The 27868-nt window shown below is 33.9% G+C and overlaps 2 protein-coding genes across 2 annotated transcripts in view; both read left to right on the top strand.

Annotated features, from left to right (window-relative positions):
- Positions 1-8082, top strand: part of LOC123664965 (craniofacial development protein 2-like) — a 31301-nt gene extending 23219 nt beyond the window's left edge. Inside the window, exon 2 of the mRNA XM_045599330.1 lies at positions 8041-8082. Within this exon, the coding sequence (XP_045455286.1) occupies positions 8041-8082 (42 nt within the window). The remainder of the gene's footprint in view (positions 1-8040) is intronic.
- Positions 8083-10720: 2638 nt separating this feature from the next.
- The window catches only part of LOC123665107 (homeobox protein BarH-like 1b), a 72517-nt gene continuing 55369 nt past the window's right edge, over positions 10721-27868 (top strand). The window contains exon 1 of the mRNA XM_045599452.1: positions 10721-11243. Coding sequence (XP_045455408.1) covers positions 10721-11243 — 523 coding nt within the window. The remainder of the gene's footprint in view (positions 11244-27868) is intronic.

The following is a 27868-nucleotide window of genomic DNA, read 5'->3' as shown; positions in this document are numbered from 1 at the left end:
ATAGATTTGTTTTGGCAACCTATAGCTGCTGTACGTAAATTAAGTTATTGTGCATATTCTTAAAATAAATTTTTACTATTTTACAATTCAGGTATATATACTTTAATTAAGGTTAAAATTATAAAAATACACGAGAATTTTTAAATAAATAAAAGTGAAAATACACGTTGAAAATAAAAATTAAACCTTAAGAAACTTAGATTAGGACAATTCTTCTTTTAATTTACTATTTTATACTAGGTTTAATTTAATATTGATATTTGTAATAAAAAAATATCTTAAAAATGACAATAATTCTCAAAACGTATTAAAATCTTATCAAGATGTCTTTCATACAATACGTTACACAAAATTTAAATAAATGTATATAATTTGTAAGTCATCAATTATGTATAACGCTATTTGACAGATGACGATATCCAACAGATAAAAGTTGACACCAAGCCGACCACCACACCTGCCACCACATCAAAGTGTATATATTTTTTTCACCATCGAATTTCACTATGTTTTTAGCCTATTTTTATATGGAATCTAAAAGTTATCATATCTTAATTGAGACGCAACAGGTTCTAACGCAACTATTCTACCTCTTGCTATTTAAATCAAATCGTAACTTATTTGCTGGATAAACTTTATCCACAAGTGGAAAAACAGGCCCTAAAAGTAATAAAATGTGGGAGATTTCTGAAAGGTATAGATTTTAAAATTAGGTATACAATATTTAATACATCAAGAGAGTCTAATCTAACGTCCTTAACCGCACGTCACCCTTCCGTGCACCCCGGCACTAGACACAAATGACTTCTCCCTAACCTTCGCTTCCGTCTAATAAATACATTTCCAAAGTTTTTGGACCACTATTCTAAAGTTTCTTTGGTTTTCTGTTTATTCTGTTGGTTCCTGTTTCATAGTTCACATTTTTAAAGTGTAGTAGATATAGTTCAAATTTACTCCAGCATTATATGAATAGATATTGAACAAATACATTCACAGCGTGGTGACTATGGGTAAAACACATGAGTTCACACCTTTTTGGCGCGAACTTGTGGAGGCCTATTTCCAGCAGCGGACTGTATCAAGCTGAAGCGATGATGATGAGTGATGACATTTACATTGTATTTGTTTTTATTTTTATACTATACAAAACTATTTTCTGTTTACGACCCCTGCACGATGCGCAAATATCGCCAAGCACCTATCTATCCTTGGCAATATCTATAATAATAATAATCTAATACTGAATTATATAACAGCTGTACACATCATACTGGTGAAAAAGTACCTACTCTCTAAATAATTAAGATTTAGAGCTATACCTATGCGTCACTTATCGTCGATAAACGAATTTTAGCAGATATTTATGATAACAAACGAAACAAAGTAATTTATATGATCTCCAAGGCACGATGGAGAGGCACAAGATCCATTTTTGCACAAATTATTTACACGATATTGATCCACCGATCGCGACCATGCAATGTACCTACGTATATCACTGTGGTGACTATGGGTGAAAACATGAGTTCATGCTATTTTTGGTGCGAGCTTGGGGAGGCCTATGTCCAGCAGTGGACTACGATAGGCTGAAGTGATGTCACTGTAAATAAAATTCCACTATCGTTAATTTCACAACAGCGTCAATTTCTAAAGCAGCAAAAAAAAATTTGAACAGTTTGAGAAGCAATGGATAAAAATATACCAAATAACATTTCACCACTAAATACAGGGTGCGTGTTGAATGTGCTGCGGAAATATAGATGTCATTTGTAACAATTGTATTTCTTTTTTTATATGAAAATATTAGCAAAACTGTGAAAGTCCATTGCCGCGGTGGTCTACCGGAAGCTGTTTTTTATGAGGTTTTGTAAATGAGATTTGAAGTGTGATGTGTTATTTAAAGGTTAAAAATATTAATAAAAAACAGCCTGACCACCAGTAAAGTCTCCATTAAATATAATTTGAAGGTTTGATGATAACCAACAGTAGTCATTCAAGCGTTGAATATCTTTACAAAAACTGATATATATTTGATATTAATTTGGCAACTTCTTTTTATGCATTTTCATGGCATGAAAATTCAAATATATATATCAGTTAAAAATAATCACCAAATAGTTTTTTTTTAATAGTCTTCTACTGAAGCGAAGAATATGGATAGGTTTTTAAAACGCTTTTTTAAAACTTGAAACAAAAATGTCCTTGAATGCAGCTAGAAAAAAAAATAGCTAATATTATAGTTACCTAAGTTAGTATCACGGCATATATCCAGCTAGTTTAGTTGGTGACATAAAAAGACAAAAGGGCCGACACACGATACCTTAGCATGTAGAAATAACTACATATGGCAATTAATTATGTAAATTTAAGATAGTTTATGATTAACTTTAGATTTTGACGTTTCTAATGATTTTTTATACCACTATGGTTTTAAACAAGCGAATAGTAGGAATGACAACCAAACCCAAGTAAAGTTAACAGCATAAGCAAGCAACGTGAAGTGGATGCTTGTATTCGGGAGTATCTCAAGAGACTCAACACTCAATTTCAATGCAGTGCAGGTCAGTCTATGTAGGTAGTTATGTAATTCAAATGAAAAGTGAAAACATTATCAGAACAGTAACTTTATAAAACATGCGAAAGAAATCATGATTACAGGGGCTCATTAGAAAGACAATATAACGTAGTATGTGATGGAAATGATCACCTATGTCTAAATTGCAAGAGGATGTAGGCGGAATAGAGGAAACGAATATCATACCAATGCTTGCCTATGTGTCTTAAATAACTCCAATGTGTCTGTTTTCACTATATATCTGTACACAATTTCTAATGTACTTCAAAAGAACATTCTGTTGATAGAATTAATGATCTCAAAAAGAAGCGTCTTAAAATAAATATGCAACAAATAAAAATATAGAACAAAGAATCAAAAAACAAATAAGTATTATATATGGTTTGACATATGGTTTGGTATGGTTTTGACTAGCCCGTTGGCGCAGTTTGTGGTGACCTTGGTTTCTGCTCCGAGGGTTGTGGGTTCGATTCCCGCCCCGAGTCTGGGTGTAATATAAATATTTATTTATATATTTATATATGTATATTATTTGTGAGTATGTTTATCGAAAAAAAAAATGTAACTATATATCAGTCGGCTGTTACCTATAACACAGGCTTTGGGTTGCTTGCTTTGGAAACGGACGACCGTGTGTGTGTTGTGTAAATATTTATTTATTTATTTATTTATGGTACACCCAAAAAAAAACTTGTGTCCCAACTTTTCTTATAAATAAAAATGGATGTTTGAAAATGAGAACGGGTAGATCGATTTGCCGAAAACCCTTTAAATAAAAGTATACCTTATAGAATGAAATGTTAAGAGAGATAGTATCGTAACAATATGTTTACTGGTTTAATAGTTAACGAGCAACATCTGCAAGGTCGAAGTTAGAAAAATAATAATAAAATGTATGTGAGAAGAACAGAAGATCCAGCTAGGTCACTCCTTTCTTAAACGTTTTTTTTTTCTTTTTTTTTATTAAAAAATAAAGTCGTCTTAAAATAATAAATAATCTAGTTAAACAGAACACGAACTTCATAAGTAATCTACGTTAGTACATACAAAATACATTTTTTTAACTGAATTAAGTTTTTACTCGTTTCATGATTGTTGATAGATAGCTTTTTCATCAAATGCTTATCTAGACGTCTATGGATTATTTATGATTTTTGCGTTGTCTGTATATAATAACATAGAGTTGTTATAAGTTATATAGTACCTAATGAATTTGTGAAGTTTAATAGCGAGAAGAATTACTAAAATAGAATTTAGACATTATTCCGTATGTGCTTAAACTTGAGGTAAATTGATACAAATATGTTATAGGTCAACCTATCTTTTGCTTCATGTAAAAGTTGTTTAGATTCTGGTTATCATCACATATCTTTAAATACTAAATTTCCTTATCTGCAAAAAAAATCGTAGTAACGCTAAAGCTACATAGTATCATAAACATTCTGCAATGAGTAGGCACTAATACCTATTGATTGAACCGAAAACCCAGTGATAATTGTTAGGTGCAAACAGTTCGTTATACCTACGACACATGTTTGTTTTAAACGTAATATTTTCCTAAAACATACAATTATATTAATATCCTAATACTCGGAGACACATAAAATGATTACATATAGGTTATAATTACATTAATGTACAAATAAACGAACCGGAAATAGAGATGATTGACGAATCATAGGTCTGGAAAGCGAACAATATGGTGTCTTTTCCGGTAACATCACAAAAAAGAACCCAATAACACGGACTATCAAATCGCTAATAACCAATAGCAATTGATTTTTTTTATCGTTACAACTTTTCCGATTCGATGGTTAACATAAATATCATTTATTTCTTTGTAAACAATGGTGTTATGATACTTATTGTACGGTAATTATTTTTATGTCCGTTACTTTTTTGCTCTAAAACTAAAATAATTGTTGATAGTACAATTTACAAATTTGTTCCGGTTTGGATTATTACATTAAAACTTAACTTTTTAAAGTGTTTATTACTTTTGTTTGTAATGAAATTGATCAGATGTCTATATTAGAAATAAATGCTATCTTATGAATTTAATTAGTACCCACAGTAGACCGATATCTAAGAAAAGATTAACTGTCCCGAATAAGTTTTTATTTTTAAACTATTTTACCTTTAGCGTCTTGAATGACCTTTTGTTTTTGTTATCGCGGGGGAACCCATTTCTGGGTGATATCTGGGTAGGCATTCCTAGACTGTATGTCGGCTTCAGCACTTGGGGGTGCAATACCGACCAAAACCCCTGCGGGATCCTTCAGCCGCTTTAATTGGAGGGTCCCAGATCTGCAGGCAAGAAGATCCCTCCAGCGACAGGCTGGCCTCGGCGAAAAGGCCAGACTTCTCCTCCATGGGGATCTTGAATGACCAAAAAATGAGTTGAAAATCTATACAAATAAATAAAATTGGAGTGTCTGTTTGTAATATTAAAATTACTGTTACCACTTACTGTTTACATGGTGCATATACCAAAATAACATTTTTTTTTAATTTTTGTCTGTCTGTCTGTCTGTTTGTTCCAGCTAATCTCTGAAACGGCTGGACCGATTTTGACCGAACTTTCAGTGACAGATAGCTGATGTAATAAGGATTAACTTAGGCTACTTTTATTTTAGTTTTTATTTTTTATTTTATATAACTCTGCGAACTGAACAATAACTATTTTGTTGAATTCCACGCGGAAGAAATAGCGGGCACAGATAGTATTTTATAAAATAATAAGATACTAAATAGCTCTACAATCTGCATAAAATAAAATAATATTTATCTCTATCATTCTATACAGTCCATGGCTGGACATAGGCCACCACAAGTTTTGCCAAAAATAACGTGAACTCATGTGTTTTGCCCATAGTCACCACGCTGGGCAGGCGGGTTGGTGACCGCAATATAACAGTAATAGTAAGTGCGAAAAAATACCGACTTGGTAACAAATATGAGATCAAAAATAAAAACCAAAAATAATTTTTAACAAAAAAAAACCGACTTCAAAAGGGAAACTAAAAAGTGAAAAATAAATTTACTTAGTACAAAGTAATTCGTATTTTGATTTAGTTAATCAGAAATGATTAAATAAATATTTTATAATTTTGAAGTCGGTGCCAAGTAAAACAATAACTACTCTAGTATCTACTCGTAAGTTGTATTCAGTTTTCTTTCATAATTTGTTTCATTGACTATTAGGTTGAATACTGTTATTATTCTGTTATTGTTTTGACATATCTAATAATATTTTTTGTACTTGTTTGTTGTGTGTGTGTGTTGTTTGTATTTGTTATTGTAGCCAGGTTGTTGTAGTATTTACTTGGCACCAACTTCAAAATTATAAAATATTTATTTAATCATTTCTGATTAACTAAATCAAAATACGAATTACTTTGTACTAAGTAAATTTATTTTTCACTTTTTAGTTTCCCTTTTGAAGTCGGTTTTTTTTTGTTAAAAATTATTTTATTTTACAATTTTTAGTGATGGGTAGACCTAACAAGGATGCTTTTTCTCTTATGTCGGGGGTTCGGAAACATACACAATACACAAGCACAAACACCCAGATCATGACAAACATCTATATGACCAATACAAATGTCTGTCGTGCGCGAGGATTGAACCCTATAACGCCAGCGCAACAGCCGGTGCTGTGACCGCTGCGCTAATGCGTCGACATACTATGAGTAAAGTTCGCTATCAGGTGTACGTAATAACAACCGGGACTGACAGCCTAGCGTGTTCTCCGAGGCTAGGTTGCTAGAACCACAAGGATTAACAACTAGACCAAAAATAAATATTTATATAAACATAAATATCCAATCCGAGCTGGAATAGAACCCGCGACCGTCGGTGTTTAGGCGCCGCCGACACGGCACATGCACCATTATATCAAAGCGGTCGTCAAACAGCAAAAGGTAACTGCTGTAAATTGTTGAGAAATTCCCTCGAGTGTTTATGGGCTCCATCATCAACCCGGTCCTGCGACACAGATGATCACACAGCAGGTAATTGCTATAAATCGTTGAAAAGTTCCCTCGACTATCTTTCGTAACCCTCATCAGACTGAAATGGCACTTATAACACATATATATGCAAAGTTCTCATCAATAGAAACGGATTAAGTTCAAACAGCAGGTAATTGCTATAAATCGTTAAAGAGTTCCCTCGACTAACTTTTGTCTCCATCATCAGATTGTAATGGCACTTATAACTCATACAGGTGCAAAGTTCTCATCTATAGAAACGAATTAAGTTCAAAAAGCAGGTAATTGCTATAAATTCTTAAAGAGTTCCCTCGACTATCTTTCGTCTCCATCATCAGACTTTAATGGCACTTGTAACTTATATAGGTGCAAAGTTCTCATCAATAGAAACGAATTAAGATCAAACAGCAGGTAATTGCTATAAGTCGTTGAAGAGTACCCCCGACTATCTTTCGTCTCCATCATCAGACTAAAATGGCACTTATAACTCATATATATGCAAAGTTCTCATCAATAGAAACGAATTAAGTTCAAACAGCAGGTAATTGCTATAAGTCGTTGAAGAGTACCCTCGACTATCTTTCGTCTCCATCATCAGACTGAAATGGCACTTATAACTCATACATATGCAAAGTTCTCATCAATAGAAACGAATTAAGTTCAAACAGCAGGTAATTGCTATAAATCGTTAAAGAGTTCCCTCGACTATCTTTTGTCTCCATCATCAGACTGTAATGGCACTTATAACTCATACAGGTGCAAAGTTCTCATCAATAGAAACGAATTAAGTTCAAAAACCAGGTAATTGCTATAAATTGTTGAGGAGTTCCCTCTACTATCTATCTTCTCCATCATCAGATCGACTCCAGACCTTTATTAAAAAGTAGTGCTTTATAGTACTTAATGAAAACATGATTAAATTTACTAGTCACCCTTACGATTTTTGAAAGTTTCCCTCGATTTCTCTGGGATCCCATCATCAGATCCTGGTTTCCTTATCATGGTACCAAACTATGGATATCTCCTTTCCAACAAAAAAATAATTTTCAAAATCGGTTCATAAACGAAGAAGTTATCCCCGAACATACATAAAAAAAAAATATATATATATACGGTCGAATTGAGTAACCTCCTCCTTTTTTTGAAGTCGGTTAAAAAGAATATGATGAGAAATATTTATCTTATTTATAGCAGAGATGGTGCGTAGGTACGGTTTTATTTATGTGGAGACCATGATAAAATTAAAAACTTATACAATAAGTTTTTGATTGAGATTGTCATGTCATGAATATAATTATAGTAATGTTATATTATAATAAAATAATCAAGAACATCGCTCGCTGGTGATAGCCTGTTAACGGACGCAACGTAGGAAGACGATGGTAAGTGATCGACGTCAAAATATATGAGTCGAAGAAGAAAATCGGTGCCGTTTAAGTGCAAGACTATAAAATATATAAAAATTAATTAAAGATAGAAGAAATTAAGGATGAGAAAGTATCACTTGAAGTGTAAATTTTATTTGTTTCGTACCGACTATTTAGCCGTTAACAAGCGAGCTTAATTAATTAGTAATTCTAGGGTACCAAAGAAATCATACAAAATATGTATAAAGAATAAATTATTTCAAAATATATTTCTCAATTATAAACTAAATGTAGGTAATGCATATTGTCATGCAAAGATCTAGTTACTTGAAAACTAATAGTCAAACAAAAAGGCTTATACCTTAGTCAATGTAGAGTCACTAGCAAATCACAAAAATATTTAAGCTAAGCAAGTAAAAAAGTTATTTTTTTTAATCCAAGCCTTTTAATATTTCAAAGATTATACCTGCTGTTTCTTCGACTGGCCAGGAATAATCAACCATACATTTAAATGTAGAAAGTAATATGTCTCTAATATTGTTTCTGCATAGGTAAGTAAAAAACAAATTAACGGTTTTGTTTATCAAAAACAAATCCCATTGTTCACAAGTTCATCGCCAATCTAATAAGGTACGGCCCTAAACAACTGATTGTCAAATTAGATTACTTTTCCACGCTCACCCCAAAAACCACTAAGCGTGAAGTGCGCCGAAAGTAAATAACGGATTACAAAGATGGCCGACCTAACGTCAATTTGAATTTACGTCAAAACAATTGATGTTTCATTTTCATTTTATACATTACTGTGTTGTTATAAGGCTTATTTTTCAATGATTTATTTCGTAGGTTTTGTCTTTATTGTCTAATGAGTTGTAAGGCGTATGTCATTCTGATATTAGTAGGTACCTACGTGGTTACCTTCCAATGTAATTCCAAAAGCCGGTTACAGTTTTTAATAATGGCACAGCTTTTCATCGTTAATCTAGATTGGTAATTACTAAAAAAGAGTTGTTACCTATAGTGAGTGTTAAACTTAAGGTGAAGAATTACTAGGAGAAAGGTCCTAATCTGATTTTATTGGGACGAGTCCTAATCTAAAGATTGCCAGAAAAAAATGCTTTTCAAGCGATAAGACTGCCTTTGTTCCTACATTTTCTTTTTTGTTTTTTGTTCTTTTATTAGTGTCGTGAACGTTACTTAAACTATTATTACTAAGTGAAGTACTATTTACACCACGCTGCAGTGAACTCAAAATTAATTTGAATAGGTAGCAATGCAGCAATAGCATTTTTTGATAATGTAGATATACCTATATAAACATATATACTTCTTCTTCTTCTTCTGAAAATGGCTTTCAATAGTGCCAAATGAGCACAGATGATTTCGCCAATGTCACGTAAAAAACATATATAAGTACTTACGCGACTGTTAAAAAGGATTGTCTAAAATTGTAAAAGACCAATGAAAGAGCGTAACGCTGTAGAACGTATGCTCCTGATAAATAAATTAAATTGTTATTTTATCTGTCTCTGCTTGTGCTCATGTCACACAAAAGGTACCCACTGCACAAAATTCGATTTAGTTTATACGATTGTATTTCTTGAGTTTTAATTCTAAGTAAAAGTGTAACAAGTAGGTAGATAGATAGATAGAATATACTTTATTGCACACCACTCGGAAAAAAATACATATAGGTACCTAACAGTTATTTAGGTACACATAGAGATAGTAGATAATGTACAAAGGCGGTCTTATTACTTAGTAGCGATCTCTTCCAGACAACCTTTAGAAATAGGAAAATATGCATTGAAAACAGGTACCTACTAGGTATTTAATACCTACTTACCTATAGTTTTTATTTTATCAAAACTCTGAACTGAAGTAGATACCTATAGCAATTGTAGTTACCTAACGCTTTAAAACTAAACACATACGAAATCGGGAGCAAAAGTTAGTTGCAGACAATTTCAATTTTGAATATGATATTAGTTTAAAAGATTATTAACATTTTTCTCTGGCGTTTTTCCGTAATTACGATAGGTAGGTATATTTAATAGGTAGGTATTTATTTTCTTGTTTCCTATATAATATATTTTCATCTATGTGACAAAAATAAGTACTTCTTAATGACGACCAGTTCAAAACCTAGCTACAAATTCAATACATCTACCTATAATAAACAACAATGTAATTAAAACAACTAATTAACACCTTTACTGTATTCGCAATGTCCACTTCGCGAACGGTAGTAAATATCTTTAATAAATGTCCGGCCGACACTTAAAAGCTACTGTGAACTGAGGTAATTAACCGATGAACTATAAATGAACCGAAGCAGCAATTTCTAAGTGACAAACGTCAGTCCTATCGACGCTAAATAATGTAGAGCCGTAGTTAGAGTCGCGTCTTCATCCCGATAATTAAACGGCCACACCGCCCGCTCGCCCCGCACCCCGCTAGCCCGCGCCGAGCTAAATTAATCACACTATGAATCTCGCCCCCCAATCTGGGGCCCGATTAAAAAGTTTTATTGGAGAGTCGAGTGTGAAAGCCCCGCTCGTTTAGACCGCGTCCTCCGACCAACCGTCGGTTTGCGGCGATGTAAAGCCGGCCCTCTATTGGTCGCCAGCGACGTCGCTCCGCCCCCCATCGCCGCCCGGCCCGGGGCTGTCACACGCCACGTCAGTTGACCGATGCGCGTCGAGCCGTCAGCCGTATCTCGTGTTGCCGTGAGATAAACAGCCTCCGATATTTACCGTGACTGTGTGATGGATGTGAACTGAACTATGGAGGAGGAGTCTATGTCCGGGCATAGCTGTTCCGAGGACGATATCAGCGTCGGGCGACCGTCGCCCGCACCTTCACGTTCACCGTCGCCGCAGGACTACTTCAGGCCGCTGAAACGACTGAAGATGGCCTCGGAGCCGGTGGAGGAGCGTCGCGGTGAGGGAGTGAAGAGTTTCTCGATACTGGACATTTTGTCGCACAGTCCACGAACTCCGCCGCGTATAGTACGCCCGTGGGATGCATCTGGATTCGAAAGATTGCAGCGGTTGCAGCGTTTAGCTGGTGCGGCTTTGCTAGATGGGGAGCGTTGGAGGTTAGCAGCTTTAGGACTGCTGAGGCCACGAGAAATGGCGCCGGCAGAGTGCTGTGACACAGCTTCAGAAAGATCCTCGTCAGCCTCCGACTGCTGCTCGGAGCCGCGTCGTGCTCCACAGCAAGGCTCAAACGCTCCTCACACACCTCTGGACGCACTGTTCCACATGACCAGCAAGACATTTGAAGCGAATAATCCTGACAATGGAGGTAAGTTGCTCTGTACTCGTTACCTTTGCCCAACTAACATAGATAATATTACAATTATAAAAAAAAACTACGAGTCTAATATGTTTTACAAGTAAGTTTCTGATTAAGATACGGCTTCTTCATTGATTTTTAAGGAGCTTTTACTAAACAAGAATAAGAAAACAAATGGAAATTATGAAATATCAAAATGATTATTTTCATTTCAATGTGCTACCTACCTTATGCTTTAAAATATACCTAGGTGTCTATTCTCTACCTAGGTGTCTAAGTGGCCTAGGTATCTTGTTAAATTAAAACAAAAATACCTTATAGTACGCCTAACGTACTTTCTCATATTATATCTACCTAGGTATACTTACTTATACTTAGGTATGTTATGTTTACATACAGGTCCTTATAAAAAAAATCTACTAGGATTCTTATCACTTAAACTAATATATAAATATTTATTTCGCCATATTTGTTCACCATTGATTTTACACTTAGTAACAGCTAGTATGACAGCTAGGTAGGTATAACGTAAAAACTGCAGAAATTAAAAATAGTATATAAGAGTAGGTACTACATGCAAATTTATTGACGACGCGTTGACGCAGCAGTCACAGCACTGGCTGTTACGCTGGCGGTCGCGGGTTCGATCCCCGCTTACGAAAGACATTTGTCATATATATCTGGGCGTCTGGGCGTTTGTGCTTGTGTATTGTGTGTGTTTCCGGACCCTCGACACCGGAGTAAATCCTACTGGGGATTGTTGAGTGTGAAGCGTTTATATTTATAACTATAATTGCGATTCAGTCTGTAACATCCCACTGCTGGGCATAGGTATCTTTCTTCATGTAGGGATCAGCACTTAATTCACCACGCTGCTCCACTTCAGGTTGACAGATATACCTATTCCCTACCATGAGTATCGATCGCTATCAGATATGTATTATAACAACCGTGACTAACAGTTTGACGTGCTCTCCGAGGCACTGTAGGCACCACTAAAACAAACATCTAAACCGAAAACAAATATTTGTACAAATAGAAATACCATCCCTAGCGGGAGTCGAACTCGTAAACCGCTGGTGCTTAGGCGCCAACAAGGCACACGCACCACTACAACAGAGCGGTTATTTATGTATATCTAGATGTAAACAATGGGCTGTTGTTTACAATAACATAGCTATTAAATAAATTCTTAATAGCTATATTACTCGTAAATACATACAAACCTCGATTAAGTGATTTCAAAGCGAAATTCATGCCACTGTTATAAAATTTCATATTTATATGCTCAAATACATCCGGAAAATAATGGATAGGTAAATATTTAATGACATAATTTATAAAAAAATATGTCCGCAATAACTCCACATATGTATTTAATATAGATACTTAAAATTATGGTATTATTATATAGGTTGTACCACTGCCTATTAGATATTAAAATTATGTAGGTTGTAGCTGACAACAGCTAAAATTCTGTGGTTTTACCTTTATAATAATAATAATAATAATAAATACTCTTTATTGTACACTACAAAGAAATGTTACAAAAAGGGATACATATGAAGAAAGATGTACAAAGGCGGTCTTATCGCTAAGAGCGATTTCTTCCAGACAACCTTAGGGTATAGGACAGGGCATATAAAATGAGAAGCGGTAGGGAAGTGTACAAATAGTTGATAAAGAATTGGCAAGGAGTTTACAAGCTATATGATATAAAAATAAGTAAATATACTACATATAATACATATATATACACATATATATATATACACATAATTATACATTTACATAAACACTACATATACATAACTTCATACATACACCATATATACTACATACACAAATACTACATAATATATTGCATTTTTTAATATATAATATATAAATTATTATTATTAATAGAAATAGAATAAAGATAATTTATATAGGTATGGAAAATGAAACAAAATTACCTGTCATCATAATAATTTGGACACACAAGTACCTATCTCCCTTCGTGTATTTATTTCATGCGTGACATTTATATCTATTACAATTTGATATTAATACAATTATTTCGTAATAATACACAATAATCAAAGTTAACGATTACAGTGATAAGCCTAATGTATCTATTCATTTGACATAAAACTTCATGAAAACATTTGATTTTTTTTAAATATAAAATAGTTAAAAGAATAAATATTCCACCGTGTGATATAAAAAAATATATTTCATAATAATTCATAACAATCATATGTTATGCTTACATTTAAAAAATTTACATTAAAATTTTCATAAAACTTCAGCAAACTTATAAGTAGAAAAAAAAAGTATTTACCAAAAAAGGTTACTATATACAAACTCATTCAAACAATCAAAAATCCCGCCGTTCATTGCGTGACATTGAAATCTATTAGTGTTTAATATTAATATAATTATTTCATAATACCTACATAATAATCAAATTTTATGTTCACAATGACAAAAATATTTTCATTTACATAAAACCAGCAACAATATATATATATGGGTGTGTGTGTGTGTGTGTGTGTGTTTGTGTGTGTGTGTATTTTAGGTGAATCTAATTTTTTTAATATAAGCTCGTTCAAAAAATCAAAAATTCTGCTGCTCATTACTTTAATATCATGTAATTTATTTCGGAAAATTGTCACTAGTTACTAGTGTAGGACGATTTAGTGATTGCAGCGGTAATACGAATTTGATTGCTCCTATCGAAAGATTAATATAGCATTCGTCGATCAACATAAGTGTGATTAGATATATTAGTGTCGACCTCTTCGTTATTTATATTCATGTCCGACTAGCTACGTTTCGCGGTTTCAGCTGCGTAATTTCTGGTCACATTGGAATGTCGGAATAAAATGTAGCCTATTGTTATTCTAGACTTCCAGCTGTCTACGCTCCAAGTTTCATGATAATCTGTACATTCAACATTCAATTAGCCACCCATCTTCATCAACTTTCACATCTATAATATTAGTTGGCTTTGTCTCATATTAATGGTGCTTCAGGCAAGAGCATATTTTTCAGTAGAACAGAAGGTTTATAAATTTTAAAGATTTATGAAAGGGTTTGGTAATATTTTACGTAGGATATAGGACTATATTTATATTTAATTATTAAATAATACATTGATTTTTTTTTAAAGGGATGTGTGTTATTGGGGTTTCTGGGTTCTAAAACCTTATTTACTAATTAAGAAATCTTTATAAATTTGATAAAAACTATATAGGTATTGAACTATTTGTTCACAACTAAAAACAGAGTACTGACGATTTAGTAATCGTACCAACAGTTCAATATTTTAAAATTATATAAATTAAAATCAAAATATATAATTATATGTGGTATATAAATTATCCTATCACGATCTTGTAAAAGTGAGTCATTATAATGTCTCTTTTGATTATCGACTTTATGAAAAATTTATGCAACACGACCACGAAATAGTACGAATATATCATAACGGAATGTCTTCTAACTATACGATGCAAATGTCAAAACAATAGAATTTTGAAATAAGAACAGCTCATAAAACTTTTTCAATGACAGTGTTGCCATTGTAAAGAATCAATGGACGATTAGGTTCCACGATAATACTTATTGGTTATCGAGGTATGTTAACATTGGTAATGGTACCTTTGGTATAGGCGATTATGTCATGATTACAGAGCGGCATTTGTAATTGAAACATGGCTGAATGCATCTGCCGAAGCGCTCTGTTATTATCTGTGCGTGTTTTTTTTTAATTGTCAACGATGATTTTGGCAGCCATTAATTTCATTGTATTATCAGCAATGTTGCGTTTAGAAATTGATGAATCAATTTTTAAATTCATACCAATTTTTTTGTTTTTTTCTTGTATGAATGAACTTTAGCGTATTTTTTTAATTAGTATCTAATAAACAACGTTTACAGTTTATGTATCTAATATTTTTAACCAAAATGCACAGAGATTTAATTTTATAAAATAAAAGAAAAATACGAACTAGACAATTTTTAATATTTTTATTTACTAATAATTTTAAATCTATACTTACTCTATAAAAAAATGTTCACACATTATTATTTAAATATACACTTTTTTTTATCACCATAGCTAATATAATTAAATTATAATAACCTTAAAAGTAACATAACAAAACCACTTAATTGCATAATAGATCACATCAATGAGCCTTTAAAGACTCTATAACTTGCACTAAAAAAAGTTACTACATTATAGGCACAAACGTTGCAAAAACTCTATTGTTACTTACACAAAAGAAGACATCACCATTAACAATCGTTCTAAATTCGAACAAACGTCAAAAGAAAAGGCGGGAATTGTCTGTGCTCCATATGTTACGAGATTAACATATTAAACGGCAAACTGGCTAGTAATTTGTCATTGGCGGGCTTGATTGAGGAAGTCATCTTGCTGAGCGGAAATAGTATTTTTTTAACATCCCCCAGCGGCATTAGATATTATTGTTGATATCTATATCATTACACATACATTAGATGTTGTATCAATTGTGATTTGAATTTATTTGTTATGAATTGTTATAAATATGTATGTATGGATAAACTATCACAAATTAGATATTTATATGGAAAGCAAGATATACTATTTCAGTTAAAAAATAAATATCAAATAGTTACAAAAACATAATAAAGATAATTTAATAAAATTCTAATTTAATAGTTTTCTAAAATGACCACACTATTAATTTAAAATCTATATTATATACGTGAATCAAAAACTTTGTACCCCTTTTTAAACTTCTCATAAAAATATATTAAATCAATAAAAAAAAAATTACACACAATTTCATGTATTTGACACACACACGCATATTATACTCGTTTGTTGATTGTCAAAATCTGTAGTCAAATTGAATTTTTTTTAAAAAAGGTTCTTTATTTTCAACATTTTTTAGTTTTCTTTACTTTAAATTTGTAACTATGGTCGAATTTCGACCTCTGGGGGACCACTTCTCCATATAAATAAATACCACAGTTTGGATAAAAGAATGTCTCTCATGCCAAGAATAATTGATGGACACAAATAATGACACGATAATGGATAACAAATAATCTAAAATAGTACAAGGGATAGATGTCTAAGTACCTAGTAGGTAACTGATAGCAAAAATAGACCGAACGTATTAGCTCGGCGGACTTAGTATCGCTTTTTTTTTTGTTAAATGTAGTTTTTTTGTTTGTTTTTTATACAAAATATGTCCGACAATAACGAATAATTATCCAATTTGATAGGTTGAAAGTTATGCGAGTACGCATTTCAACAATTTGTTTTCATTTATATAGATAATATTGTGAATGTACGAAGTCGCGCTGTATGATATGTACCTAACTCATTTAAACCAAGGATAGTGCATTTATGTCATCGTACAATACGAAAATATAAACATTAGGAGCAATCATTGTAACGTTAAGTGAATTGTTTAATCAAATATATTTTATACAAAAGTGTATTTTGCTAAATAGCGGCAAAGGTATACGCTACGCTTGAGGTTACGCTTGTTGTTTCATGTATATGTTTAGATTCCCGACACAAGAATGTTATCCTAACTATTATCGGAGATTGACATAAGGCGTTTGTTTATTCATCACACATCCTAATATTTTAATTGTTAATTAACTCAAACCTAAGTTTTGATACAACTTAATGTAGCATTTTAGCTCTTAACCCTAAGCGTTAAGCCTTTTCCTATAAGGTCTTTGCTAACTACAGAAAATTTTCAGGTTCGTACAAATTAGTTAAACTATTAACTAAATCTAAATACTTTTTATTACTATTGTTAGAGTAAATGTATCCATATTTTAATACTATATAGATAACTTATAGATATATTATTATTATAGATATACAATAAGCACCTAATAGGTACACACAAAATAGTAGTAATACTTATAAATAATTCAATTTCTTTAAGCAATAACTTAAATACAATTTCCCCTGTTTAACTCAGAGAGTACATTATAACTCATTTTGTCTATGGTCGTCAAGCGGGCGTTCGGATTATTATATTTTATTACCCCCACAAATTGTGCTATACAACCTCCTGTGGGGTCCAAAGGTGTCAGAACCGGCACGTTTGTATTACCCCTATTATGAAAAAAAGAAAAAAAACCGCGGCAAAAAGTCGCTCCCGACATTATCAAAGATACAGGGTGCTTTTAGCCAATAATACGTTTAGAATTCGCTGACTAATTGATTGTGAATAGTTTTTATTTAATTGAAAAACGATAGGGTGTACGGGAAATGGTTTTTATAATAGTTATAGTAATCGATTTTATTGATTTATACTTTACCTATATTTTTTTTTTTAACTCTTTAATGATAACAATTAATACTATAATTTTATATACTACAATAATTACTTTGAATATTTTTTACAGGTTGGTCAAAGATGATAATAGTTGCGATCTTGTTTATATCGTCTACGAGTATTATGTTTAAATAAATAAAAATGTTACACTATGAATTTCTACTTCGCGGGGTTTTGAATCATATTGAAATACACAAATAAAATATTCCAGACCGTGACAAACATATGTATGGATTATACTGAAATTTCTAATAAGATCGAAACCCAAGTACCTACAACAGTCAGTTGAGTCTACTGCACTAACCCTTCAAAAAATTGAAGCCAAAAAAATCCACTTCTAAAGTTCATAATAATTTGTACAAATCTACAAATCCCAAAGCAAGGTGTTCACAACCGTCTCGGTTCCTCCTATGACGTTAGAGCGAGGCAGGTGTACACTTCGATTAATTTAATTATATTATTCGGCTACACCTTCATCAGTCGATATCTTTTGTCCATCTGTAACGTGATGACATTGTGCATTCGATGGAAAACGGTGCAAGCTTTTAGTGTTCGAAAATAAGGCTTGTTATACAATAACGATTTAGAACATGTGACATACGATAGTGTGTATTAAAAGAACGTACTTAGTTGATAAATTAAATAAAAATAAAACGGTGATTAAGGTTATTCATTTTCGTACTGTATCTAATAGTAATATGTACATACAATTGATTATTTTAACTATTGAAAACAAAAAAATGTAATAAAATTTATTAAAATGCCAATATTGTCCATGGGTTTTATTCCTTACGTACAAACCCTCATCATATTTGTGAAGATTAAAATTATTGCGCTACAAAACTAATGAAAATGAAATTGAATCAAAAGGTAGTTCAGTTCCTTCAACTAAATTGTAGTTGATATGAGAAAAATAACAAAATAAATCTATATAATAACAGAGGTAGGGCACAGAAGGAATTTCCTGCTCAAAATATAGAGCAGCCCGACTGGGGTAGTACCTCGACCTTGCAGAAGATCACAGCTAAATAATACTGCTTTCAAGAAGTATTGTGTTCCTGTTGGTAAGTAAGGTGACCAGAGCTCCTGGGGGGATTGGAGATTGGGTCGGCAACGCGCTTGCGATGCTTCTGGTGTTGTAGGCGTCTATAAGCTACGGTAATCTCTTACCATCAGGTGAGCCGTACGCTTGTTTGCCGAACTAGTGATATAAAAAAAAAGCAAAATGCAGTATAGATAAATGTCCTAAAACAAATTAACTCGTCAAATATATGAAACTATTAGACATCATTGTTACAGATATGAAATGTTAGCTAATTTTTATCAATTGATTATGATTAGCTTAGGTGGCTAGAAACTCTAATTATACACTCGAACGCTTAAGGTTACAAACAAAATAACAAAATTATTAATAAGAATAATGTACTCTTTATTGTACACATAAAAATACATTTTTCAGGGTTGATTTGCCTTGTTATTCCAGAATTTGACCGATATTCGTGTCTATGTAATATGTGTAATCATGATGTATAAAATAACATATATACTGAGATTGTAAATATTTTTAAAGCATTGCAGAGTAAGATATAATCTAATTTAAATCCTAAAAATATATCATTTTTCACAATAAAACCAATGAAACCATTATATTATATTCATTATATTAATAATATATGCATAAGAGAATCTATAATAGCTTTGATTTAATTTTTTAAATTAATCAAAGCTCGCACCGTGTTGCGGCGTTCGTACCATTTAATATTACCGTCGGCGCGGTTCATCACTAAATAACCCTACATTTGGACACCCAGCGAATTATAGGGCAGTCTGTAAATAAACCGGCGGCTTTGTGGGAAGCCCGCTGTTATCCGAGCACACATAAAACATACATAAATACATACACAGTATAAACATACACAAATACTGCTGTGTATGGATTTCAAATTGCTAAAATGTATATTTGTGTAAGTAGTGTATTATAAAAAAAGGCTGTAACTACTGATTTTTTTTGCCAAATTTAAAATCCTTTTCGCCGATAGCCTCACGTTAAAGTAGTCATTACTTTTAACAATATATTATAATTATATGTATAACATGTCTTACTTTCAACTTTTTTTCTATTGAAATTTATTTGATATAATATTAGTGTAAGAGGCCAATTTTACCAAACAATTATATAAACATATTCTTAGATATACTTACTATAATACTAATAATAATAAAAAAAATGCTCATGTAGAAAACACATTTTTTATCAATTTTATGATATGAATTGAGTTTTTCTAGATTTTGAGAAGAACACAAGTAAATTGCAAAACTAATTTACAATTTTAAATACTTACATTTTATTAGATAGTGTTATAGTCTCTTGGCAGAATGATTAAGACCAAAGACCAAAAAAAACACTTTAAAAAAAACGCCCATTAAGTTTCACACCTTTCTAATAATTCAAGATATATTGATTTAGATAATAATCGTCTGTTCATCGATTTATTTTTTTCCTTTTTAAAAATCGACAGCCTTTAGTAATTACGTGCATTTAGTGGCGTTTAGTGTCGATTTTGTGAGTGTATTAGTTTTTAGTTAAAAATATTGTCGATTGTTGAAACATGTGTGTGGGTGGGCTTTACCCACATTGTATTTGTATGTGTATTAGCTATTTGTAATCATACTAAACTTTTTTCTTCTTAGTCTGTTATTAAGAAACGATAAAATAATAATAATAATAAGTGCTTTATTTGCCAAAACCTACAGCGATACAACCGATCAACATAAAATTCTTATTTTAAAAATTATAAATTAAATATTTTAATAATTTTATTTGCTCGCAAACGAGAAAAAAACGACTTCAATTACATCGACAAGTAATACAACGTAGATCGACGAAAAAATAGTCAAGTAACTATGCGTTATCAAAGATTACTCAAAAAGTAGTTATCAGACCTCGATAAAATTTAAATGTGACATGATAAACATCAGCTTTCGATTAAATTAAAAATTATCAAAATCGGTACACCCAGTAAAACGCTTTTCGAGAGTTTCCCTCGATTTATCTAGGATCCCATCATCAAATCCTGGTTTCCTTGTACGAAACTAGGGATATCTGCTTTCCAACAAAAAAAAAAGAATTATCAAAATCGGTACATCCAGTAAAAAGTTATGTAGTATATACAGCGTAGGTCAACGAAAAAAGCGTCAAGTAAAAACGCATTAATAGATATAACTCGAAAAGTAGTGGTAAGATCTCAAATAAATTTAAATGGGACCAAATGACACTCACCACTATTCGATTAAAAAAAAATTGTTGAAATCGGTCCACCCAGTCAAAAGTTCTGAAGTCACATACATAAAAAAAAGACTACAGTCGAATTGAGAACTACCTCCTTTTTTGGAAGTCGATTAAAAATTGAAAATTAATAGGTACAATAAACTAAAACATCAAAATAAATATTGAAGAACTAACGATAACTAAAAAGGTATGATAATAATGAAAGAAAAATTTTTTAAAGAAAAAATTGAAACAATTGAACTCTAAATTAACGAGAAAAAAGATATTTAAAATAATATTCACTAATGAAGGTAGCAGCGTCTCTCACAAAAATGTAATTCCTCGACTTCAGTCAGGGATAAACCTTAACACCGATTTTCACGACCACCTATAATATAATTAAAGATATTCCTTACCATTTGGTTCAACGTTTTAACGCTTCTTTCCTTTTAATCTCCGTGGTGCCAAGATAAGTGGGTCTATGCGAAGAAATTTGACAATAAAATTCTATAGTCATTCTTACCACCCATGACGGCAACAGAACCGGGGACTTTACGTGCTCTATAAGGAACGGTGGGGAGATCCAGAAGAAGATCACCTAAACCAGAAACAAATATATCTTTAAAATAGGATTGTAAGTTGATTTACACACACATTATAACACAAATATATAATAATGTAAATTTAATTAGAAACGAATGTATTACTTTGCAGAAGAATAGAGCTACCCCCTCTCTTCCCTTGGGTGTCGTAAGAGGCGACTACCCGATGAGAAAAAAGGTCAGGCTCAACCAGATCCATGCATCTGGACCGGATAAGGATAGAATGAGGCATGCCAGATCCGGCAAGCTCTATCAGGACCAGGTCTGGTCCAGACAAGGATAGCCTGATGTAAAATATAATCAAGTATGGTAAGGCATACTGGATCTGCAATCTGGAAAGAAATTACGCGAACTGAGCCTGAATCGCGCTATTAATGTTTTTAAGCGCACTTAGTATATATACAGTTATCAGGACAGTCTAGCAGGGAGTCCATTTCTACACAGTGGAGCAGTCGTAAGTAATAGTTAATTAGTAGTTAATTATTAGAAGTTAGTAAATAAAATTTAATTAATGTTGTTGCTGTCCTAAGGTACCCCAGTGGTACAAAGGGCCCTCGTGAGACGTCTCCATCCGCTCCTGTCCTGTGCTTCTCGCTCCACGTCCCTCCAACTAAGCCCGGCCGCTCGCAACTCGGCGTCGATAGTCCGCTGCCACGTGTGCGCCGGCCGGCCCCGTCTCCTGCTCCCGCGCGGCCTCCACGTGAACGTGACCCTGGCGGCGCTGTCCTCTGGTCTTCGGAGAGTGTGTCCTATCCACTTCCACTTCCGCTGAGCAATTTCTTGCTTGATCGGGATTTGGTGGCATCGATTCCAGAGATCCTCGTTGCTGATAGTGTTCAGCCAGAATCTGCACAGGATGGACCTAAGGCATTTGTTGACGAACACTTGTAGCTTGTACGTCAGACCCTTTGTCTCTTTTCATGTCTCGCAGCCGAAGAGCAAGACATACTTCACTAAGGAATCGAAAAGGGAAATCTTGATCCGCCGGGTGAGCACGTTCGAATCCCAGACCGGTTTTAATTGGGCAAAGGTGGCTTTCGCTTTTTTGATTCGCGCGTCGACGTCGTCATCAGAGCCCCCGCTGTTGGTCACGGTGCTGCCGAGATATACAAATTTCGTGACAGTTTCCAGTGGTGCACGGTTGAGTGTGATGGAGCGATTGTCGCATAACTGAACACGCATTTCGACGGTTTTCCCAGTATTTTTTTTTTTTTTTTTTTTATTTAAATTTTAACATCCATAGGCTCTTGAGTGCCCATGCCTTTTTTTACTTAAATTTTAATTTTCAAGTATTGAGGCGTATTATTTTCAACATTGCAGTGTTCGTAGTGAGTCCAAAACCGACCGTGAGAGATATATATAATTATATAATAATAATAATTAGAATAACTATTAGAATTAAATTAAATAACAATAACTAGAATAATCACTTACGACTATGGTTTTTTTTTTTTTTTTTTTTTTTTTTTTTTTTTCTACATGCTCCATTAATTTTATAATGCACTACATGCTTTATAATTTACATTGTGTGACTTACATTGTTAATTTACCGCATTGTCGACGGCCACTCTCATTTTTCTAAACCAGCGCCCGCCGCCAGTTTCGCGAGCACATCCTCAATAACACCCAATAAAATAAATAAAAATAATTAATATTTAGAGTAAAAACATAAATAAATAATACATTGGAAAAAATAAACGGAAATAAATATCATAATAATTATGTTAAGTAACATATTTATAATATAGGGGGCCAGTTTTCCCAGTATTGATTCGTAGCCCCTTATCTTGAGCTACCTCTCGTAATGAGTTCAGCTTCATTTGTAGATCGGGCAGTGAAGACGAGATCAATACTATGTCGTCCGCGTATTCAAGGTCCTCCAGGTGCGAGCCATCGCTCCATGCGATGCCTCTAGGTGTCTCGGTTACCTTCCGCATGACGTCGTCGAGCAGGATGACGAAGAGCAGCGGCGACAGGAGGCAGCCCTGTTTGACTCCTGCAGTCATCGAAATTGGTTCCCCTAGGGCTTGGCCATGCACTACTCTGCAAGTACTGCCATTATATAGGGACTGGATTATACCTATATACTTGCTCGGTATTCCTCTTCGCCTGAGGCTGGACCACAGTGCGCTCCACTTCACGGAGTCGAAGGCTTTTTCGAAGTCGACGAAAGCCAGGAAAAGTTCGGCTCGCCACTCCACGCACGATTCGATGAGTACGCGCAAGGTGTTCGTGTGGTCAGTGCATGAACGCCCAGAACGGAACCCGGCCTGCTCCTCCCGAAGTGTTTTCACAATCTCCGGGGCCATACGGTTGAGAAGTACTTTTGCCAGTACTTTAGTAGCAGTTGGTAAGAGCGTTATGCCTCTCCAGCTATCGCTGACTGACAAGTCACCTTTCTTCGGTACCTTCACGAGCAAACCTTGCTTCCATTCACAGGGGACACGCTCCGTCTCCCAAACGCGCTGCAAGAGGGAACAGAGTATCTCGGCTGACCTAGCCGGGTACGCCTTAAAGAGCTCCACGTTGATGTTGTCCACTCCTGGCGCCCTTCCTGCCTTGAGCTGTTTGATGGCAGCGACTACTTCTGCATATGTAGGTGGAGTCGTTGGCAGATTCAGGAGTGGTCCTGGGCTGTTCGGAACAGTCGTCGGTTGAGTTTGGCATTGGGTTAATAGGTTGGAGAAGTGCTCGGTCCATCGTTTAAGTTGCTCCTCTGTAGTACAAAGCAGCTGTCCCGTGGCGTCCTTCAGCGGCTTTTTGGAGGGACGTGACTTGTTTCACAAACGCTTAGTGACGTCGTACAACTCCCTCATGTTTGATACCTTGGCTGCTGCGTTGGCCCGGTCGGCTAGCTCGTCGGCGGCGCGTCGTATGTCGCGTCTAGCCAATTTACGAATTTGGAGACGTATGGCTGCGTACTCTTCATCGAGGGTCTTTTTGGTGGTAAAGTTATTAGCGGCCAGCAAGTCTAGCTTTATACTCTGCCTTTTCTCTATTGCATACCACAGCTCCTGGGACATCCAAGGTTCTTGTTTGGACTGTTTACATCCTAGGGCTTCTTCGCCGGCTTTAGTGAAGGCAGTACGCATACGCTCCCAAGCTTCGTCCATGTCCTCGTCTTCCAGGTCTTTCAAAAGTTCAAATTGGTTGCGAAGGCAGATACTAAACACCTTCCTTCCCTCTTCGCTCCTCGGGATCTGCAAATTGAACTTTTTGGATGCCTTCTCAACCTTACGTCGAACTGCTGCCATCCTGAGACGTACATCAGCAACAACAAGATGGTGATCGCTATCCGCATCCGCGCCGCGACGGTTCCTAACATCGAGTAGCGATGTTCTCCATGCTCTGCTTATCGCAATATGATCGATCTGGTTTCGGGTCACACCATCAGGAGAAATCCAGGTGATTTTGTGGCACTCCTTGTGCTTGAAAAAAAATTAAATTAATAATAATAATTAATTAATAACATAAAAATAAATAAAAATAATTAATATTTAGAGTAAAAACATAAATAAATAATACATTGGAAAAAATAAACGGAAATAAATATCATAATAATTATGTTAAGTAACATATTTATAATATCAATTCGCTTTTTTTTTTGTTAAACAATTTTTTCAAGAATATACATTCGTGTTTTTTAAAAGGACCGGACCAAACCGGCTGATCAGGATGTGATGAGATTTCCTGATCTGAACCCGATCAGGAAATCTCATCACATCCTGATCAGGTCCAGACCAATCATCTGCGTTACATGTCTTATCTAGTCCTGATTAGGCATGCCTGGTCCGGTCCTTCTAAGGAAGACGAAAAAATTTCTACTCGGGTAAGGGATAACACAGTTCCACTACCACCTTGGAACTGTTAAGCCGACTGATAGCGGGATACCCATCCAACTGCTGGCTTTGAAATACACAGGCCGAAGACGGGCAGCAGCGTCTTCGGTGCGACAAAGCCAGTCCCTGCACTGCCTGGCTGTGTGAATGTATTACACTGTTTTGCATTTATCAAGACATTATTTAAAAAATATAAACGATAAAATTCTACAAAACATCTGTTGAATGAACGTTTTTATCGATGAAAGAGACATAAAATAATTGGCGATTTAAAAAGGTTTTAATAACGTTTAATAACTGGATAGAAGGTTTTATACCGTATGCAAAATAAAAATAAAAAGAAATAAAACCTCAGGTACATACGGTGATAATTATTTTATACAAATATTATCAGTACGTTAAATTAACTTTAATCAAATGATTTTTTTTTTCAATTGTATTTAAGAACTATAGAAGCTTTCCAAAAATTACGCTTCCTATTCAATATACACTTACACCTCCATTATTAAAACACGCAAACCATTTTTCATTCAATATAAATTCCGATATAGGTCACGAAGTTTCATTATATTTATAATTAGCACATTCAAATCTACGCTCTAAATAGAAGCATACAAAAGGTATATTCGCTTGTACGAATTAAAGCAGATGGCATTATGTCGAGTTCAGTGCACCAAAGATCGCTCCGAATTATTTTCTCATTGGCACGATTGTTTGAGAAAATAGCTTTTAATAAAAGAAATACGTTCTGAATCGGACAAAAGACTTTTCGATTCTTCAATTGAATTCGACGCATCGGTTCGCTCATTTACTCGTGAAAAATTATCCTTGACAACGATCTGTCTCTTGACTGTATAGCCTTTGAGAGAGATTCTTCCAGCAATTTGTGAATACAAGCACTTTGAACAATACATGCTTATATTAAAGTATTGAGTAGGAATATAAATAAGTATCTTAATGTAAAATATACTAGGCGTTCCGTTTTGACACTCATTACCTGGATTACTTCTCCTGTTCTATATAACGAGATGTTATAAAGCCTATAGTTCTCCAATGAATGATTCTGTCTATTGCAAAATAAATATGTTTTTAATTAATCATATGAATACTGAGTTTAGCGTTCAAAGATTAATAAGATATTGATTATAAGATATTGAAGTAATATTTCATTCAGCGTCTTCGGTGCGACAAAGCCAGCCCTGCGGTCACCAACCCACTCAGTGTGGTGACTATGGGCAGAACACATGAGTTCACGCCATTTTTGGCTTAAACTTGTGGAGGCCTATGTCCAGTAGTGGACTGCGATAGGCTGATGTGTGTGTGTGTGTGTGTGTGTGTGTGTGAGAGAGAGAGAGAATTCATATTTGAATAATATTTACATTTATTAAAATCTTACTCTTTTTTATAACGCATTTTCTAACACATTATCTGCAATTAAATTAAATTTAATAGGTATAACAATAGGATTTTTTTATATATTTATAATATTAATAACATATTGTAAATGAAATATTAAACACACATATTATTCTTTCTTTTTTGCATACGGTGTAAAACCTTTCATCCAATCCAGTAAAAAAATATAACCAATGTTGTTACTATTGTTGGCAGCCGATAAGGTGTGATTCGTTGCACTAGCGATAAGTAATGTAAACATAAGCTCTTTAATTAAATTATGTTTATGTAGCCCTGGTGTGTCGAGCGACGCGATTGGCTACTAAGTAAAGACTATGATGGCCGATAGGTTTCTTTTCTTTTTCATTTTTACAACACATAAGCAGTTACTGTTGTAATGTATGATAAATAAGCAGGCGTGGAAGTCTAATAGTTTTGTATCAAACTGTATAAAACGTTATGACGTTATTTCCTGAAGACAGATGCCGCTGTGATTGGAGCGTTTAAATAACGAACGTTTGGAAAGTTTAATTATATAAACAATTCGATTTTCTCATCATATAGTGAATAATTATGTTTGTTTGTAAATGAAAAAAAACCTATACAATTTCTAATAATACAGATAACACAAAAAGTACTCCTCAGATCTCAATCACATTTAAATGGGACCATTTGACAATCACTAGCTTTTGGTTAAAAAAAGAATCATTGTAATCAGTCGACCCATTAAAAAGTTGAGGTAACGTACATATATAAGTTAAAAAAAATATACAGTCGGATTGAGAACCTCCTCCTTTTTTGGAAGTCGGTTACTTCTTGAACTTGCTTCTCGCTCGCGACTTGGCTCACGTAGACCTCACTGTCTAGGCCGTTACGCAATGATAAGGTAACTTTATATAAATGAAACTTTTTTTTTTATTTAGTCTAATAATCTCAGATCTCGATTTAATTTAAATGGGATATAGATATAAATATATCATAGATGATATTTTTTTTAATGTGGTAGTAATTAATTAAAGTGTATACCTACTGTATTTTACACTAACAATTTCGTCAATACCATAAATCATTTAAAGTTACAACGTCCAACGCAAAACGTTTAATCTTTTCATTACAAAACTACTCAAATAGTAGGTAAGCTATAGAACTGCTGGGACATTTGTAACTGTGACACAGATTGCACAGTGTT

The sequence above is a fragment of the Melitaea cinxia genome, chromosome 23 (genome assembly GCF_905220565.1).
Source record: "Melitaea cinxia chromosome 23, ilMelCinx1.1, whole genome shotgun sequence".
NCBI classification, from domain to species: domain Eukaryota; kingdom Metazoa; phylum Arthropoda; class Insecta; order Lepidoptera; family Nymphalidae; genus Melitaea; species Melitaea cinxia.
The sequence above is the reverse complement of the archived record's forward strand: the minus strand, read 5'-3'. Positions and strand labels throughout refer to the sequence as shown.